Source organism: Dama dama, chromosome 7 (genome assembly GCF_033118175.1).
Source record: "Dama dama isolate Ldn47 chromosome 7, ASM3311817v1, whole genome shotgun sequence".
Classification (NCBI taxonomy): domain Eukaryota; kingdom Metazoa; phylum Chordata; class Mammalia; order Artiodactyla; family Cervidae; genus Dama; species Dama dama.
The window spans coordinates 26,963,452-26,982,972 of NC_083687.1; the positions used below are offsets into that span (position 1 = coordinate 26,963,452).

Consider the following 19,521-nt stretch of genomic DNA (forward strand, 5'->3'; position numbering starts at 1 on the left):
TCGTGACATGTGAAAGTGATCTGAAATCCAAGCTTCAGCTTCCACAAATGAAGTTCTGCTGGAACACAATCACAGCCGTTTGCTTCTATATGATCTGTGGCTGCCTTCCCACTGCGACAGCAGAGCTGGGTTGTGATGGAGACTGTATGGCCTACAAAGCCCAAAATATTTACTGCTTGGCCCTTTGCAGGAAAAGTGTGCCAACCCCTGGCCCAGAGCCTGAGGAGACAGAGAGCCCGGTGAGCTGGCCAGAAAGCTAAGGGTGCCCGCTTTCACAGCACTTCAACCACATCCTCTCATTTGAATCTCATGGCAGCCCCACGAGACAGATGGGATGGGAGGAAACCAAGACGCAGAGAAGTTATGCCATTTCCCCAAGGTCTCATCGCTGGCTACTGAAGACCAACTCTCATCTCTCCCTCTCATTCTGACAGTCTGTCCCCGATATCACATTTTCTCAGCTGAGTGACCAGTCCCTTTATTCATGCCCTCAGTATTTTTCTGGCCCGTGCTACGTGGCAGAGGCCCAGGCACGAGACAGACATTCCTCATGGCACTGACCTTGGAGCAGGAAGGCAGGTGATCAACCGTCTTCTGTACCGAGTGCTATGGAGGAAAGGGTCAGGGCATCGTGAAACTGGGCCCCAAAGCGACCTAACCTTGTCTAAGGTATCAGGGACAGTTGTCCAGGGAAGTGGTATTAAACCGAGACCTGAAGGACCGGGGAATTCGGCCCAGTTGGAGGCGTGGGGTAGCGAGTAGCACAGGAAGGCAACGGGCAGAAAGGTATCTGGTGAGTTCAAGAAGCCAAAGGCCAGAGTGGCTGGGATGAAGTAGATAAGCAGTTAGTGGGAAGATACGCGCCAAAGAAAACAGGAAGGGGCCGATTTGTAAAACTGGGGGCTTGATCCTACAATTGATAGGAAGAGGTTAAAAGCTCTTAGTTTGGGTTCTTTGAAAGCAGAGTCTGAGGCAAGGACTCGGATGCAGGGAGTTTATTGGGAAGTTAATTCCGGGAAACCAGGGCAGGGAGCAGGGAATCTGAGAACAGATAGCCGGGGTAAGAACCACGAGTATGAAGGATAAAACTCACTTTTTAATAGCAATCAGTTCCCCAGACTCGATGCTTCTTCCCAGCAGGACGGAACCATAGGTTCCATCCCCGAGTTGCTTGATGGTTGTGTATCTATTCATGGTGTGCCCGCTGAGGCCGGACACTCATCTCAGGGCCGAGGCGGGTCAGTCCTGCAGCCGCAGCCGACCTCCCCAGAGTGTAACCAGATTTTTCTATGACAGCACCAGCACACGGTATTCAACAGAACGTGACTATCTCCCAAAGACATATTTTCAAAGGTGAGTCTTCTGCCTGTAGAGAACGATAAGAGACAAGGATAGATGTTAACGGACATTCTGAGTCTGGCTAAATCAGGAGCCGGTTGTGACCCCCCAGCTCATCATCAGTTATTTGTAAATAAAGTTTTATTGGCACACAGTCATGCCCACTCACTTGCATATTATTGGCATCTGTTTTCATGCTACACAGCCAAGTAGGTGTGACATGGACTGTATGGTCCACAAAGCCTAAGGGATGTATCATCGTGCCCTTTACAAAAAAAGGTTTGTCCACTTCTGGTCTAAATAATGCTCTTTTCTAATTTTTTATAAAACGAGAGAGAGAATTCTTGGAAAGTGATTTCACCACTGACTCAGAAATTAATCAGCTGCAATTCGATACCTTTCTGCTGACTAACCACGGTAGGCAAACACTACATGATAACTACGGCTGATGGAAATTGCTGAGCTACAAAAATCCATGCTAAATTTGCTGTGTTCTGTGTAATTCAGCTACAATTAACAATGTAAACACACAAAAGCCAAGAAATGCTTAAATTAAGATTCTCCTGATATAGAACTTACACGTGCTTCATGAACTGTTTGTGGCTAGGCAAAGATAGTATTTTAATATTTTTATTACTAGACATTTGGAAGCTAAACAAAGAACTAGTAATTTTTTTAAGGCCTGCATGCAGGGTGTGTCTCTTAAAGTCATTCACTTGTGTTTTTTAAAAAAGATAAGTCATTGATTTTTTCATTTATAAAACTGTCATTCAGTCTGCCTATAATGAAGAAAATGTAGTACATAACTTAAGTGATTGCAATGCCTTTAGGCAAACATTAATAAAATGTAAATACTTTAAATAAGAACACTCAAGGCATTAAAAATACATCTGTCAAACTAATAATCTGAAAATTCAAAAGATCAGAAAAGAATGGTTAGAAGTACATGACATTCTGCAACTAAATCCAGACAATACAACTTCTCCTTCCAAAAGAATTCCAATCAATAAATGTAGAAGGAAAGAGGGAATTAAGAAATTCAGTATTAGGAAAACTTCACAATTTGTTACAGATAAGATTTGCGGATGGATGCAAATATTGGTCGATGAATGTTTGGGGTGAAACAGGGGACAAAAAGTCAGGTGAAATAAGTCCGAGAAAGATAAATACTGTATGATGTCACTTAAGGCAAATCAGGGAAAAGGTGTCTAGGTATTCTATGTACTGTTCTGGCACCTCTGTAGTATGTTTGAATTATTATAGACTAAAAGTTGAAAAAAATTCTCAGAATGGTAGAGGAAGTAAATCTTTAAAAAGATAATATGTTATCTTAAGCATTTTTTCAGCCTAAAATATTTTAATGTAGATTTAATTAATAAAACCTACTATGAACTTGTTCATAAGATAGAACACATCATATATCATGGCTTCTCCACTTCACGATTAGTGCATTATGGACTATTTTGGATTCAAGCTATGTCTCAACATAGAAACAGCATTTGGGCCACAACATTAGCAATCTGGGGCTCTGTGTTTTTCCTTCTTGTTTATATTTATCTCCATCTATTTTTCATATGGGGTTTCCCAGGTGGCTCAGGGGTAAAGAATCTGTCAATGCAGGAGACGCATGAGATTCTAGTTCAATCCCTGGGTTGGGAAGACCCCCTGGAGAAGGGAATGGCAACCCATTCCAGTATTCTTGCCTGGAGAATCCCATGGACAGAGAAGACTGGCAGGCTACAGTCCACGGGATCACAAAGAGTCAGATACAACTTAGAGACTAGACAACATTTTTGATACGACAATACGGTTTTTGCATGATTCATAATTTCATTTTCCAAGTTAAAATTCCCAAACCATTGTTGTATGTCATTTTCCTTAAAAAAAAAACACTGGAACTTTGATTTGTCAAAAATCAGCTAACCAATAAATTACATGCTTAATTTTTTTTTAAAGTAGGCTTTCATCTAGAGACAATGGGAAGTCAATTTTTTTTTAACAAGAAAATAACATGATCAGATTTGCATTTTGTAATCTAGTCAGTTAGAATATTCTTCTTAATGTCCAACTTAAACCTGACTATTCTAATTTCCTTATGCTGCATCTTTTGCGGACATAAAAAAACTATCTCGTGAAAATGTGCATGTTCATCAAATTAGTAATCAGATGTGTACCTCTCAGCCTCCTCTTGCTGTAATTACACAACCTTTCCTCATAGGACAGATTTTTCCACTCCTTTAATTATCTTTGGCATTCATCTCCGAATCCTCACACATTTTTCCATCTCCTTGATGAATTATGGTGACCAAAATTTAGTAACGATCTACATTCCAGTAGCACGTGGGCTTTCCCCCATTTTTTAGGGGGGGACAATGGGGATTATACTATAATAATAATAATTCATATCTATTAATTATTAATCATTGAAGCCTTTCTTTGATAGTTACTTCCTCATCGACTAAAATTGTATAATTGGGAAAATGTTTTCCAAGATTACCGTTGAGAAAGCCCTCTTGAAAAAATTAAGAGCTTTATCAAAATCATGTTAGAATGGGTCATTCATTTAGTACAGTCACCCTTATGATTCCTCCTTGCTACTGTCAGTCACATTATCATAGAACAAAACTCAATTAATCTGGCAAGATTTGACCCTCAACACACCATAGCAGCTGCTTTTTAATTTTATTTCGAGTAATCACATAGTGCTGTAAAACGGATCTGACTAGAGTCTCTTCGGGCACTGAAGTCAGGTTGACAGTGTCTGATTTTATTCATACCAAGATGCCAAGCACTATGCAAGGCTTTTGGGGTACATTATGGATAAGGGAACGGTCCTTCCTTTAAATGACTCACAACTGTCACGTACATGGAAGTAGCAGGAAACACTATGAACCTACGGTAGAGACAGCAATTCTTGGGAGGAGGGAGAGATCTGACAACCCTTCAGAGCAAAAGCAGTATTGAGATTTGAAGAATAAGCGAAGTTTTATTATACAGAAAAGGGAGAGAAAGGAATTACAGATGGAAAAAAACTCTGCCGAAGGTAGGTGGGTATAAGAGCTTGGTATGCTTACAAGGTGGCAAACACCTATTCATTCCTACACTGTGTAAACTGTAGAATCACTTGGGAAATTTTTAACAGATAATGATGCCCAAGTCCCACTTCTAAGAGAAGGTCAAGAGTAGGGGCTGAGCTCTGGTCGTTTAGAAAGCCCTCCAGGGGATTCCAATGTGCAACCCAACTGTGAAGTACAAAGCTAGGGCATAAAAGCCATGGAGGGCAGTAAGGAAATGCAGGCTATGGCGAGAAACTGAGTGAGGTCTAGTTGTGAAAAGGTGTATTTGTCATGCAGGAATTTGGTCTTTACCCTGCCACAAGGGAACTCTCTGGGGTTTTTAAGCAGGGAAATCACATGAGGAAGATCCCTCTTGACTATTCACACTGATGTTGGAATAGAGAAACTTGAGGCAGACAGACAAGTTTGAGAATACTGCAACAGTTAGGTGAACTAGGTAGAAGGTCTGAACCAAGGTTCTGGACAGGATGAATGTTAGAGAAGGAGACACTGTGGGATCTATTTTCTATGGTGTTGAATTTGAGGTGTGTACAAAACCTCTCACTGGAGATGCTCTAAGGCTGTTGCATTTTTTCCCCCTAAAGATAGTGCACTGTTAGAGTTCTTATTAGAAGGAGAGCATTCAGACAAGGCTAATATATTGCACAACTCTGGGGTATCATAGAGAACTACATGAATGGTGTCCACTGGAGTTTTGCAACATGGCAGCTGGTGGGTCCAGAATAAGGGATGTGTGAGAGTCTCAACCTACACCTGAACCTGTTCAACTCTGGGTGACAGACTTCAAGAAAGATATCAAAGGACATACTAACGGGCTAAATGAAAGCATAAGAAGAGTAGCTGAAAAAACAGAATGCGGGAAGAAAAGGAGACTCAGGAAGCCGTGTTGATTATTTCAAGTGTACAGAGGGATACTGGAAAGAAGGATGAGTTACATTATATATGAATCCAGAGGACAGGACCATGACAGCTATCTGAGTTTTCTATGCTCTAGTAAATTATTTCCTATACCACAAAAAAAGAAGAAGAAGAAGTGGCATTATTCAAATTAACATTAGACAAAAAGTAGCATTCAACCAGTCAATTCTGAACATAACCTAGCAGGAAGTGGTTAATGAGATTTGAGATCAGTATCGTTCAGCTGATCATCATTTTTGTGGTGGCCTGAATGTAATGACCCACGTTATGCTCTAAAAGGAAACGACAAAAACTCACTGCCACTCTAGGAAAGCAACAGGGTGATAGACAACACGCTAGGAGAAAGAAGGACCATGTGAGATGCCAATGCCCAACAGCCATGCTCCTCTTGCCGCTTCGTTTATAGAGCTCTGATTTTATTCAGCTTCGGCATCACGACTGATGCTGAAGCTGAAACTCCAATACTTTGGCCACCTCATGCGAAGAGTTGACTCATTGGAAAAGACCCTGATGCTTGGAGGGATTGGGGGTAGGAGGAGAAGAGGACGACAGAGGATGAGATGGCTGGATGGCATCAACGACTCTATGGGCATGAGTTTGAGTAAACTCTGGGAGTTGGTGATGGACAGGGAGGCCTGGCGTGCTGCGATTCATGGAGTCACAAAGAGTCGGACACGACTGAGCAACTGAACTGAACTGAACTGAACTGATTTTATTCAGGGTTCAATATAATCAGGGATGGCAGCCACTTACTACAGCCTCAGGGCATGAACTAGGACCAGTCAAAGCCAAGCTAAGCAATTCTACCTCCTACTGAATATTATTTAGGAGTGGGACGATGGTCTGACTTATGAATCGGGAAAGAAAGTGAGCTGCCGACGGAAGAGAAAGTCTTCTGAGGGGGAATCTACTCCCCTATAGACACAGTTGGGGCTTCTCTGGTGGCTCAGCGGTAAAGAATCTGCTTGTAATGCAGGAGACCAGGGTTTGATCCCTGGGTCAAGAAGATCCCCTGGAGGAGGGCATGGCAACCCACTCCACTATTCTTGCTTGGAGAATCCCCATGGACAGAGGAGCCTGGCGGGCTACAGTCCATGGGGTCACACAGAGTCCGACATGACTGAAGCGACATCAGCAGAGACAGCTGACCAAGAGGTTGCCCTGTGTTTTCACCTTGAACATGGTTGTATAAAGCCGTGATATTTAGAACTGAGACAGTCTTCTGGTGATGATGAGATGTCAGCTCTCAAGATGAGAATCCCAGCTGTTGAGGATGGACGCAAAGAAAGAAGCTGAGTCCTGGATGACATCACTGGGCTGCTGCAAGATGCCTGAAAATATCTGCTTTCGATTTCTTGTTCTATGACCTAGTCAAAAGTCCTGGTGCTGAAGCCACCATCAGGTATTCTATCAAGGACAGATGAAAGCACTCCTGTGGGACACGTACAGTGACTGGGGCACGGCAATTGGGGTAAGTTCCTGGCGGGGTGGAGACGACCACAGTGCTACAGCGGCACAAGGAAGAAGTCACCATGTGGACCACTGGCCAGGAATCTCAAGGAAGGCTTAGGGCCACTGATTTCTAAATAAAGGCTAAGTTCTCTTGTCAAGGACACGTCACTTACTGATCCATGCATCACTGACAAAAACCAATTTTTAAAAATTTTCCTTACCAATGATGTTAGTTTCCCACAGCTGCTGTTTGCAAATTACCATAAACTTGGTGACTTAAAACAACGGAAATGTATTCTTTCATGTTTCTGGAGGCCAAAGCCTGTAACCAGGATCACTGGACTGAGGTCAAGGTATTGGCACTTTCTTTAGAGGCTCAAGGAGGAATTCATTCTTTGTCTCTTCCGGCAACTGGTGGCTGCTGGTGTTCCTCGGCTCACAGCCACATCACCTCAATCCCTGCCTCTGTGGCTGCACTGCCTTCTCTCTCTGTGTCAAATCTCCCTCTGCTTCTCTCTTATGAAGACTAGTGTTTGCATTTAGGGCTCACTCAGATAGGGCTTCCTCGGTGGCTCAGTGGTAATGAATCTGCCTGCCAATGCAGGAGACACAGGAGAGGTGGGTTCGATCCCTGGGTCAGGAAGGTCCCCTGGAGGAGGGCTTGGCAACCCACTCCACAGTGTTTTTGCCTGGAGAATCCCACAGTCAGAGCAGCCTGGCAGGCTACAGTCCATAGGGTCGCAAAGAGTCGGACATGACTGAACACACACATACCCACTCAGACAACCGAGGTTTATCTCCCCATCTCAAATAATTTAATCACATCCACGAATAAGCCAAAAAGGCGGTAATAATAATTCTAGAACTAACTATGTACAAAGTAGCATGATAAGTGCTTTGTATATATTAATCTATTCCGTCCTCTCAACGGTGCCAGGTAGGTACTATTATTATTACCCTACTTTACAGATAAGGAACCGGAGACACAGCTACTTATTCAAGGTTATGCAACTAATCAGCGATGGCACTGAGACAGGAACCCAGGCCGACTGCATCAAACTCAAGGGCGCGATTGCAAAAGATCCAAAGGTCATGAAATCTTTTGAGGATCTGAAAACGAGAGGAATTAAAAGGAGTACTTTGTAGCTCAAAGTTCAAATACGGAAACCACTGATGTGGCCATGCTCCAGTTGGCCTCATTCTACAATCCAGCTTTGGCGGACCCAGCAGGGACCTTGCCAGCACCCACTGCCTACAGCGGAGGTGACTGATTGTGGACAAAGAGGGACCGAGTCCCAGTTTCCACTCAGCTCAGACCCCCTGTGCCTCAGAGCATCTCTCGGTCCTCGGGTTAATTTCCGTGAAGTTAGGAAGAGAGACTTAATGAAGTGAGGTTGTTTCCTGCTCTAATGCTCTGTGGTTCTATGACTCTCTGGGTCAGGAATCAAGCTAGCACTTGGCTAGGGGGGAAAAAAAAAGGATCAACATTTCCACCTTTCCAATCACATGCACAAAAGCTAGCGAAGGGCAGATGGTTCCCCAGAGGGACCCCATGTGCTCCCATCCAGAGCGGGACAAGAGTCCCACTGCCTCAGCCAGACCCCCAAAGCTCCAAATCTACCCCTTCTCCCCCTCCGAGTCCTGATACTCCTATCATATGGTACAACATGAATGAAATTTGAGATGTTTGTGCTCAGTGTAACTCAGTCGTGTCTGACTCTTTGCAACCCCATGGACAGTAGCCTGCCAGGCTCCTCTGTCCATGGGATTCTCTATGCAAAAATACTGCAGTGGGTTGCCATTTCCTCCTCCAGAGGATCTTCCCGACCCAGGGGTCAAACCCACGTCTACTGCGTCTTCTGCATTGCAGGTGGACTGTTTACATCACCTCCTCAGGGCGTCTTGTCCCAACCCATATAGACACAGCCAACAGCTCTCTCCACGAGAGGTCACAGTGCCCTGTCCCCCACCTCCTCAGGGGCCAGTGACACACAACCCCACCCCAGACACTCCCATACTTCCTTCATCTGTGTTCTCATCCCTCCTGATTTGCTTTCACCAGCAGGTTCTCATGGTTTAAATGGTCAGAATATGAATTTCAGTTGTTGCTAGGTATGTCTTATACCACCCTTGGTAAGTACCTCCAAACACAGTGCTTCTATTTCTTCATGTGCAAAGTCATGGCAACCAGAGGGTCTGCCCTGAGCAGAAATGTTCTGAAGTTCTGAGATGGAAGAATAGTAAATACTGCAGAAAGATTAAAGCAGGCAGGCTGCCTGAGACCTCCCACCACAGTGCTGGAATTACTGGGTCACAGAGAATCACAGCAAAGCCTCTGCAAGGTAGTCAGATCAGGTCTATGGCCTCTGGGCTAGGCTGTACCCAACTCACAGAGTGATACAGCTATATTTCGATTTCAAAGGGTTCCAGTCCAACTTTGAAATAAATGCTATGGATTTGGGGTCTGGGTGACTTTGGGGAAACGTTCCTGCAGTCTGTCCCAATTGCCCCTCACTCCCGGTTCCGTCCTCAGAGGGACACTCCATCTGCTCACGGCCAGCAGTGCAAGCCGGGTGCCCTGCTCATCCCCAGCCTGGGAAACCGTCTGGACACAGGGTGGTCCACTCTTTATTTTTGAAAGCTTGAGAGCCACTGAGTAAATGACACAATTACTCATTTTTTAAAGATAGGAGGCAGCACATTGTATGCAAAAGTGGGCATCTCTGGAAATTGCGGTTTACCAGCCCCTCTCCCCCCATTCAGACTTGTATGCTCTTCTCTCTGAGCCTTGATTGTTTTCCACTGAAAGGATGCTACTGCTTTCACCTGTCCTCATAGGAAAACTGGATCATGTGCAAAATACTCAAGGGCCCTTCTCCTGGTAACTCTGAGTTCCGTTTTACCTCAAGTGGCATGAAGTCTAGGTTCACACGTGTCCTAACTTTACAAGAGTAAAGTTAATACTGTCACACTTCTTTTAAAAGGGTACTAAAAGTAGTACATCTATTTCTTTTCCTTTTTTTTTCTGGGACCTAATTCTGCTCCCCATATATATTTCAGTGAAAATGTCCTTTGAGTATTTTGCCTCTTAGATTAGTGCTTTTTTCTGCACTGGGGGCAGCAGCTACAAGGCCAACTGTGGGTCTTGCTGTGCCATTCCTGTGCCAAGGAGCATATCAGAGATGCTTCTGGCTACTGTCTTGGGTCTCCCTGGTGACTCAGGGGTAAAGAATCCACCTAGAATGCAGGAGATGTGGCTTCGATCTCTGGGTTGGGAAGATCCCCTGGAGAAGGAAATGGGAACCTGCTCCAGTATTCTTGCCTGGAAAATCCCATGGACGGAGAAGCTTTGTGGGGTACAGTCCATGAGGTCGCAAAAGTCAGATACGACTGAACGACTGATCATGCTCACACTGCCTTTAACTGGAAGGATGGAAGAAGAAAACCATTACCTGGGTTGCCCTCTGCTATTCCACAAAGGCTGTTTTATATTCCGACCTCCCTCTCCTCCTTCAACCTGAGCTCCTGAGAAAAGAACTCACACACCAGGTCTTGGGTCCCAGGAGAGAGGTCTAGAACCTTCTATCACTTCTCCTGCAAAGGGCCAGATGCCTTGATCCCAAAGGAAAGTCTTCCACTGCTTGTAGATTATTTCTAAACTAGGTCCCATAGAAGCTCCAATACTTTGGCCACCTGATGCAAAGAGCTGACTCATTAGAAAAGACCCTGATGCTGGGAAAGATTGAAGGCAAAGGGAGAAGAGGGCAAGAGAGGATGAGATGGTTGGATGGCATCACCTACTCAATGGACGTGAATCTAAGCAAACTCTGGAAGACAGTGAAGGAAAGAGGAGCCTGGCGTGATGCGGTCCATAGGGTTACAAAGAGTCGGACATGACTTAGCAACTGAACCACAACAGGAACCCTCATTCTATGTAGTTTGTGGGCTGTGAAGAACCAAAGAGAAAGGAAATATTGAAGACCCAGAGGAAGAATAACTTGCCCCTGACTAATGGGAAATTGTGTATGAGCCGGGATGACAGTCTCTCAGCTTCATGAAGGCGGTGGTCGTGGTCTGGGCCCCAGCTGCTCACCTGTTGACCACCCTCTGTTCTAAGGGTGGGCTAGAGAGGTTGAGGTGAAGATGAGGGAGGGAGTCATAACATGTCTCATATTCAAGTGCTACTCAAATATCACAGCACGTTTAAATCACAGCAGAGCTCATGAAACATTAAGATGCTTCACAATCATGCATGATAACAAAACAAATCAATGACACATGTTAAGGAAGACAATGCTTAACATAAAAATAAAACAGAGCAGTGATCAGCAAATGTTTTCTGTGAAGGGCCGGTAAACACGTTAGGCTGTGAGGGTGACATGTCCCTGTCACCACTACCCAAGTCCTCTGCTGTAGCACAAAAGCCATCACAGATGGCACGTGAATCAATGGGCACGGCCGCATCCAGTACAAGTCTGTTTTCAAAAGCAGGCGGCAGGCAGGACATGCAGGGCATGGTGTGTGGATCCTTTAAAACACAGGGAAACCCTGCAAGGAGGCAGAAGCACTTGAGCCTTTTCTGCATAACCCACATTTACCCCTGAGTCACAGGGTTACATGTACAGACTGCGTGTATCTTGGGAATATAAGCTCCCTGAGGGCAGAGGTTTTGTTCTGTTCACAACTGTATTCCCAGCATCCAGATAGATACCTGGCATCCAGTTGGCCTGAATAGGTGCTCATAACAAAGATGTGCTGAATGAATTAATGAATGAATGAGTAACTTACAGGTTTGTAAAGGGACACTTTGACTATTGTCAATTTGGTGGCACTAGAGGCTTCCCTGGTGGCTCAGACGGTAAAGAATCTGCCTACAGTGTGGGAGACCTGGTTCGATCCCTGGGTTGAGAAGATCCCCTGGAGGAGGGCATGGCAACCCACTCCAGTATTCTTGCCTGGAAAATCCCCATGGACAGAGGAGCCTGGAGGGCTACAGTCCATGGGGTCGCAAAGAGTCAGGGACAAGTGATCACGCACAGGTCACAGTGGTAAGGAACCCTCCAGCCCCTGCAGGAGACGTAAGAGAGGCAGGTTCAATCCCTGGGTCAGGAAGATTCCCCTGGAGGAGGAAATGGCAACCCACTCCAGTATTCTTGCCTGGAGTCCTATGGACAGAGAGAGCCTGGTAGGCTATAGTCCATAAGAGTCTCGAGAGTTGGGTCTCAAAGAGTTGGACACAACTGAAGAGACTTAACACAATTTTCCTATACCATCAACCCCACTTCTACCGCCATCCCGCATATATAATTTGCAAAACTGAACAGCTCTATAGAGGCCAGGCCATAAAAATTATGAATCCTTCTCAAAAGTTTCACAACAATTTAGGAAAACAAGTGCTTTTTAACAGCCAAGGTAATATGTAGGTATACACGGCTTACTTTTTCCTCACTCACTTTTGTGAGTTAAATCAATCAATAAATTTCACTTGCAAAGCACAGGGTTTCCAGGAGGACACTTGGACACTGTTTCCATAGGTGATTAATGATATAACAAATGCTCCCACTTCCCCTTTTGTAAAAAGTAGAGGAAGGCTACTAACCCTGAAATGACATACAAAAAAAGTGACAGCTCTCCAAAGATGTACTTTTTTTTCAAACTCTGAGTTGGCTTCACAAGGCAGCGCTCCCAGGATCTGAAGCCAGCTGCACGTGAGTTCAAACCCAGGCACTCTTTCTATAAAGGTTTCAACTTTCAAAGTACAGCAAGCCAGATACTTAATGTGCAAGGATGCTTGTTTCCTTGGAAGGAATCAAGAAAGGAAGCGCTCTGCTTGGACTGAGTATTTCCCTTGGATTCTAGTGAGCAGCAGAATTTTCCTAGCATCGGACAGCACCTCACGAGGAGCAGAGACAGTGAGTGTGAATTTTACATCAGCCTTGGTTACCACCTCGAGAGGATCCTTTGCTGTGTCTTCTACTTCTAGGCTACTGGTAGAGGTGTTTCTGATTTCTACCTGCCATAACACTTAGCATTTCAATGTAATTTGCCCCTGAAAGTGATTTGCTTCAGTAAATTGTTTTCACCAGGTAATTTTCTCAAACACTCTGTACACATAAAGATGCTAAAACTGTTTCAAGGTAAGCACAGTCAGTCTAGGACCCAGTTACACTGTAGATATGTGTGTAAGTCACCCGGCACACATCTCTATTTGTACATTTTCCCAGTCACCCACAGAAACCACAAACACTGAGGTCCACAGATAGGAGGTTTCTGGTGATCTAGTTACAGGCCTTTCTCAGAAGGCCATGGTCATCCAAGAGAGCTGATGAAATAATTTATGGTTAAGTAAGACACTATTCACAGGCTGACAGATCAAGATGCACAGAAAGGTCACTGTGCCCAGAATTCTGCCCAGAAACCGCTAGGCAACTCGTCCTTCCATAAATACACACACTCACACATACCCCCACGATCAGAAAGACAGAAGTGCTATGTACAACTCCAACTCAGCAAGATCCTGCAAAATGAAATGGAGGAGCTTGCTGCAAAGAAGCAGTGAAAAAGAAGAAAAAAATTTAAAGGCGTCCTTGTTCCTGGCAAGTTTCACATGGAAAGACAGCAGCAGATCCCAGAAACAGAGCTGTAGCCAGGAATAACCTAAGCTCAAGCCATTTTAAGTAAGGGCAGGATAACACTTACTAAGGATTCTACATGGTTGCCAGCCTCTAGGCCTCCAAGCCGAGCCGTGACTTGACTCCAAGTCAGCCGACACACATCTACCAAATATCTGCTACATGTTCAGGGCTTCAAGTCACTGTGGAGGGATGAGCAGATTTTTGTCAGGTGTGTTCCAGGTGCTGTTCAGGTACCTAGACCATCTCCACACTGCAGCCAGATGGGGAGGCACCTCCCCTATCTTACATACGACGACTGGCTTCCCAGGTAGCTCAGTGATAAAGAATCTGCCTGCCAAGGCAGGAGACCCAGGTTTGATCCCTGCGTCCAGAAGATCCCCTGGAGGAGGAAATGGCAACCTGCTCCTGTATTCTTGCCAGGAAAATCCCAGGGATAGGGGAGCCTGGAGGGCTATAGCCCATGGAATTGCAAAGAGTCCAACACGACTTAGCGATTGAGCATGAACACGCAACCTAATGCTTGAAGAATCCATAAGGCCACATAAGTACAGAGGATGAGCCCCAACCTCAATTCTGTTTGAGTTCAAAGCCCACAACCCCACATTACCATGCAGAAAAATACCACTCCAACCCTAAAGAGGCTTAAAATAACCTAAATCAATTAGAGATCAATACAGTCAAAATAACGAAGGCCTAACAAACAAGTATCTGCAAACTTGCTAGAGAAATGAACAGAGAAGATGTTATAAAAGAAGTGAGGACTTAGGTTCTTTCCCCGAAGAAGGCTAAGATTTGCACAGGAGAGAGGGGAGAAGTGTGGGGGTTTCTAGGTCAGTGATCTGAGCAGGAGCCATCCTTGCCCCCTTTAGTAGAACAGGCCAGCAAAAAGACTACACCCACAGAGTGCAAAGATGTATGCTGACCTGAAAATCAGACTTAGATGGGAGGGGTGAGGCCTGGTTATGAAAGGCTTCAAAAAATCAGGCAAATTATTTAAATTATTTTAGACTTGGGATAGTTGAGAAGGGAGAGAACTCGAGGGTTGCAAGGCAAGGAAAGATATGAAGAAGCGATAGTTTTAAGAGACTAGATGGACAAGAAGCTGAAGAGATGAGAAAGGCGGTGGTGTGTCTCATTCATTCATTCACTCATTTATCCATTCACCCATCTATCCATCCACTCACTCAGCAAACATTTAATGAGGATTTACTAAGAGCCAGGCTTCCCTTGTTGCTCAGCTGGTAAAGAACCCACATGCAATGTGGGAGACCTGGCTTTGATCCCTGGGTTGGGAAGATCCTGAGGAGAAGGGAAAGGCTACCCACTCCAGTATTCTGGCCTGGAAAATTTCATGGACTGTATAGTCCATGGGGTCACAAAGAGTCGACTGAGTGACTCTCACTTTTACTTTACTGAGCCAGCTTGGGAGGCTGCCCCCATCTGCTGGGGAGGAAGGGTGAGGCTCTGGAATAGAATATGGAGGAAGGGTTCTATATAAACCACAGGTCAAAGGTCTTGATGACTCATTGATAGAAAGGATGAAGGAAAAGAAGGAAACGATGGCTCAAGATAATTCCAAAGGTTCAAGACTGACAGAATTTCCACCATTACTAGGAACCTCAAAAGCAATGAGAAGAAAACAATAAAAATAGAAAAAAGAGCTTTGATGATGTGAAACAGTCAACAAATAAAACCCCCAAAGGCTGGTTCTTTTAGCTTCTTTACACACAATCTATATAAGAAGTCTCAGTGAGAAAAACCATTTCTCTGTGACTAAATGTTGAGTTCCCTTGGCTAGGACAGACCTCTGCCCACTCAGACAGGCTCCATCGACCCTCCAACACATCCTTCCATCATCTGAAACTAAACTGGTCTCACTTAGAAATGTGGCTGCCCATTCCTGCCCTGCCACTAGTTTTAACTTTGGAGAAGGGGACAAGGCAAAATGGACAGGCAGGGTCACTACAGTGAGGGCTGGACCTTAGGGCAAGCAGTGGTATATTATTTTAAATAAAGAGTCCCAACACGGCTCTTATTTCTACATCCACAATTACTTGTTCTCAAACAGATAGGAAGGCCAAATTCTTTACCAAATTGCAGTGCTTTGTTCGGAAACTATTTCAAATGTGCATATTTATGAATACATTAACTTCTAGCACAGCTAACATATGGTTGAGGCACAAATTCTTCTTAATAATTTATATGTTAACTACACAAATTTAAAACTCGGTTTAATTTTATATTCGGCAATAGTACAATTCACTTTGGAGGCACATCCTGAAAACCCACTCACTGGAAAATGTGAGAAATGAAAACTATAGCTATCAAACTGTACAAAAAGTGCTCCAGGCTAAAATAAAAAACACAAGTGCCAACACCTTAGAGAAATCTAGCCCTGGATGCAAAATTCAGGGTGATATTTTCTCTCTATAATCCAGCTTCAGCAAGAGCAGTTCTTTATTTAGTTATAAGTGGAAACGAATACTCTTTTCAGAAAAATAGGCATTCACCTACTTTTATATTTAAAAGTAAAAGCCCTCCATGCTACTGTCAAACTTTAAAAGGTGCATTACAAAAGAAACGGCGGTTCTGAAAAATCCTCCCGACATCTCTCTCATAACATCTACTCAGATTAGTAAGAAAGGAAGCAGAGCAATAAGAAACCCAGTGAAAAATGGTTGCACAGAAATGTGTGAAGATTTGCTCAGACCCCTTGCGGGACAGCCAAAGGCCTAGTCGGGTAAATTCCAAAAGCAAGTCCCTCCACCTTCTACGAAAGGGGCTTCAAATCCGGCCGGGATCTTTCCCCCCCTTTAACGCTAAAAGGTAAACACCCAGCAAAATCTTCCCGACTCGGAGGAAATGGGAGTTTTTCTGCCAAGAAGGAGAGACCCACAGGACCGCGGAGAGACTACAACCCGAGAGCCTCCCTCTCGCCCTCCATTCCCTCTTGGGGCCACCGCAGGGGGCGGGGGGCCCCTCGCAGCTCGGGTCCATCACCCCCAGTGACAGGTCACCCGGCGGAAGCCCCTCGTCCCCGACCCCACTTACCGGCGCCGCGACACAGGCGAGGGCCCGCCCCTGCGGGGAGCGCGGTTCCTCGGAAGGCGGGCGCGGGGCCGGCCCGGGAGCTGGAGCCGGAGCAGGGCGACCCCCGCTAGGACGGGCCGAGAGGTCCGCGCAGGGACGCCCGGGGGCGCCGGCGAGGGGCGCGGGCCGCCCGGCGCATGGTGAGCAGCGGGGACCCGGCCGCTCTCCAGCCTCCGGCAGGAAAACAAACAAAAGGCTGAGAGGCTTGTGGTGGGGACGACCGGCCGCTTTCCCTGGGAAAAGTTACCCTGCAGCTCCCCTCGCTGGCCCCGCGCGTCCTTGCACCGCGGCCGGACCGGTTGGGGCGCCCAGCCGCGCGCTCCGCTCTCCACCGCGGCCCGCGGCAGCCCAGGGGCCCTGCGTCCCGCCTACCGCCGAGGAGCCCTCCAGCTCCACGCGGCCGCCTAGGGCACGGGATGGAGAGATGCAGGCCGAGGATGCACGTTCGGAAGACACCCCATTACAGGTGATCATGGTGGACACGCTTTCCTGGCTTTAAAAAACATATCTGTAATGCCACCGAAAAGTGGTTAAACATGGCAAATCGCATCGTATTTATTTTACCGTAATAAAAAATATTTAAAATAAAAACCAGACTGCGTGTTAGCATCCATTGGAACTTAAAGAGTTTTTATGTTTTGAGCAACTTTAGTTTGGAAAACTGGATTGTTCCTCAGGTGGACAATACACTAGGTAACTACAGATTGGTCTCAGGGTGTAACGAGTTATTTGAAATTTAACACTTCTTAAACGCGGTCCCTTGTGTCGTTAGTTATATTGCAAAGGTAAATCATCCCTATGAAGACTGGCTCTGAACCACTTTGAGAAAATAAATTGCTTCGAGGTCCTCGATTTAAATTCACATAATTGCCCCCACGCTAAGGATTCTCACACTTTAGCTGGAGACATCAGAATCACCCCCAAGAGCTTGTGAAAACAGATTGCTGGGCCCTCTCCCCAGAATTCTGGTGCTGATACTACTGGTCAGGAGAAACACATTGCCCTAAGCAACACAATTTAAATTAATAAAGCAGTAATCCTTTCTCTGAGTAATCCTTTCTCCAGCTCATATCAGTTTTCTCTCACTGTCTTTGTTTTTGAATTCTGAGAACTGAAAAAATTATTTCCAAAAAGAATCTACGCAAAAGGCCTGAATCCCTCTTTTCTCTTGCTTCTGTTGAAGAAACAAGATACAAGACTGCTAAGCTTCCTTAGACTTCCTGTCCCAAATGAGAAAGGGTCATCTGTCCACTTGGCAATTGTATAACATTTATCTACATTCACGTTTACCTACATAACACCCAAACCATATGGCAAATGAAAATTGAAAGTCATTATAAACAAAAAGATATGGAGACAGGAGGCAGCCTAACAAATCATATAACCACCTCTATGAAAAGTGATTTTTGAAGTATTTAAAATGATCAGTTTTAGTCAAACTCAGTTGATCAAGCAATAGGCAAATGGACTGTCCTGATCTACCTTTAAAAAGGGTCCACTGAGCTAGTAAGTGGCTTAGGTCAGTAGTCCTAGCCTAGGGAAAATTATAACCATGTATTACATAATATGATGAAATAATACAACCCTGTAAAAAGGTCCAGTGGATAGAGTGAATACTTATCTAAAATTGAAAAATTTAGATAACATAACAGCATTTTAATAAAGTAGATGCTCAATTTATTGTTACAAATACTAATTATTGTTTTATTAAACTTTATTGTTTACTAGAATAGAATACTAGATATAATCTGTTATGAGCATTCAACCAGTTTAATGAAACAGACTAGTTCAGAAAATATTTAAATTTTCATTCCTCATTTGCAAAACCGATCTTTTGTATTCATGAATCACATATAGCATTTCCTTCTACTTCTAGACTACATCTAGTCTTTCTCCCGTTTTAATTTCAAAATATGATTTACAAGACGTCATTGGGAGGAAAATCATCATTAAAAGACCTAAGCCCTAGAGTCTCCTTTAAAAACTAAAAACTGGTAAACTTTTAGTCTCCTTTAAATAAGAATATACTTTTTACAGGTAGCTGACTTAGGAGGCAAATGAAAACATACCCACCAGAACGATGGATCCTAATATTAAAAGATAATAGTTGAGGCTTCCATAATGTAGCTCACCATTCTGCACCCCTCCCTTTCTTTTTTTCTGCCTCTGTTTTTCTGCAGAAAAATGTACTGCATTACTAAGCTCTAAATAAACAGAATAAAATAACGGATAAGAGATTTAAACTCTTGTGAATTCGTGGAATCACGAGTAGGGTTTGGAAACCTGGTGACTAGTACCCCACACCTAGTAGAAATTTCAGAAACACCATAAATGTTTGCTGAAAGAAGGTAAGAAGCTCCAAGGCTAGGTTTACACATAGCATGCCAAAGTCAGTATTTAAAACAAAGTCAAGTGTGGGAAAGTAATATACCGCCAGCCAAAACCGAATGCCTTCTGCGGAAGTGAAATCAGGTGTTTGGGCTTTAAGAGGCGGGGCCAGGACAGCGTGTGAGTACCGGCGCTCTACGTGGAGTGGCTGACTACAAATCCCACTGTGCCACGGGAGCCGTCGCCGCAGACTATCGGGGCCGTAGAGCCCCAACGTCCTCCTTGCGTTGCATGATGGGGTTTGCAGTGCGACGTGCGTTGCGGGGGCTGGGGGGCTAAGTTTTCTCTCGGGCTTTTCTCCTGAGCGCCTCTTTTTCTCAACCTCCAGAACCGTGTTTTTGAGAAGCTTAGTAATTATGACGGCCTTACGATAGTGGAATTCCACTGTTTGCGGTCCTGGGTTGGGATTCTAGCCACTGTCGCCGAGAACCGTGTAGCGACCACCCCGAGCACCAATTCGATGCCTTAGGACCGCTTGCCTGAGGGTCTTAACTCTAAGTTTGAGTTAACGCCTGTTCAAGTTTGCATAAGTTCACTGAGCCGAACACTAGGTCGAATTTGGCTTTCGGACGCCCGATGTCCTAACCCGGGCTGTGCCTCGCGCGCAAACCAAGCGAATGTCC

General features: G+C 44.9%; 2 protein-coding genes across 5 annotated transcripts in view; both read right to left on the reverse strand.

The window, feature by feature from the left end:
• Nucleotides 1-1,331, reverse strand: part of CILK1 (ciliogenesis associated kinase 1) — a 29,806-nt gene extending 28,475 nt beyond the window's left edge. For all 3 annotated transcript variants that reach the window (XR_009693588.1, XM_061146918.1, XM_061146919.1), the window contains exon 1: nucleotides 1,094-1,331. Coding sequence is in view for 2 of the 3 variants with exons in the window: in XM_061146918.1 (XP_061002901.1) it covers nucleotides 1,094-1,194 (101 nt within the window). In the remaining variant the exon portion in view is untranslated. The remainder of the gene's footprint in view (nucleotides 1-1,093) is intronic.
• On the reverse strand, nucleotides 1,224-19,509 carry LOC133059591 (uncharacterized). Of its 2 annotated transcripts, none has more exons than XM_061146927.1 (2): nucleotides 18,584-19,509; nucleotides 1,224-1,366 (listed from the first exon to the last, which is right to left on the reverse strand). In XM_061146927.1, the coding sequence occupies exon 2, from the start codon at nucleotides 1,341-1,343 to the stop codon at nucleotides 1,224-1,226; it is 120 nt and encodes a 39-aa protein (XP_061002910.1). In that variant the 5' UTR covers nucleotides 1,344-1,366; nucleotides 18,584-19,509. The 2 variants fall into 2 exon arrangements, with proteins under 2 accessions (XP_061002910.1, XP_061002909.1); XM_061146926.1 differs by lacking the exon at nucleotides 18,584-19,509 and adding an exon at nucleotides 16,472-16,599.
• Between the last annotated feature and the right edge of the window lie 12 nt (nucleotides 19,510-19,521).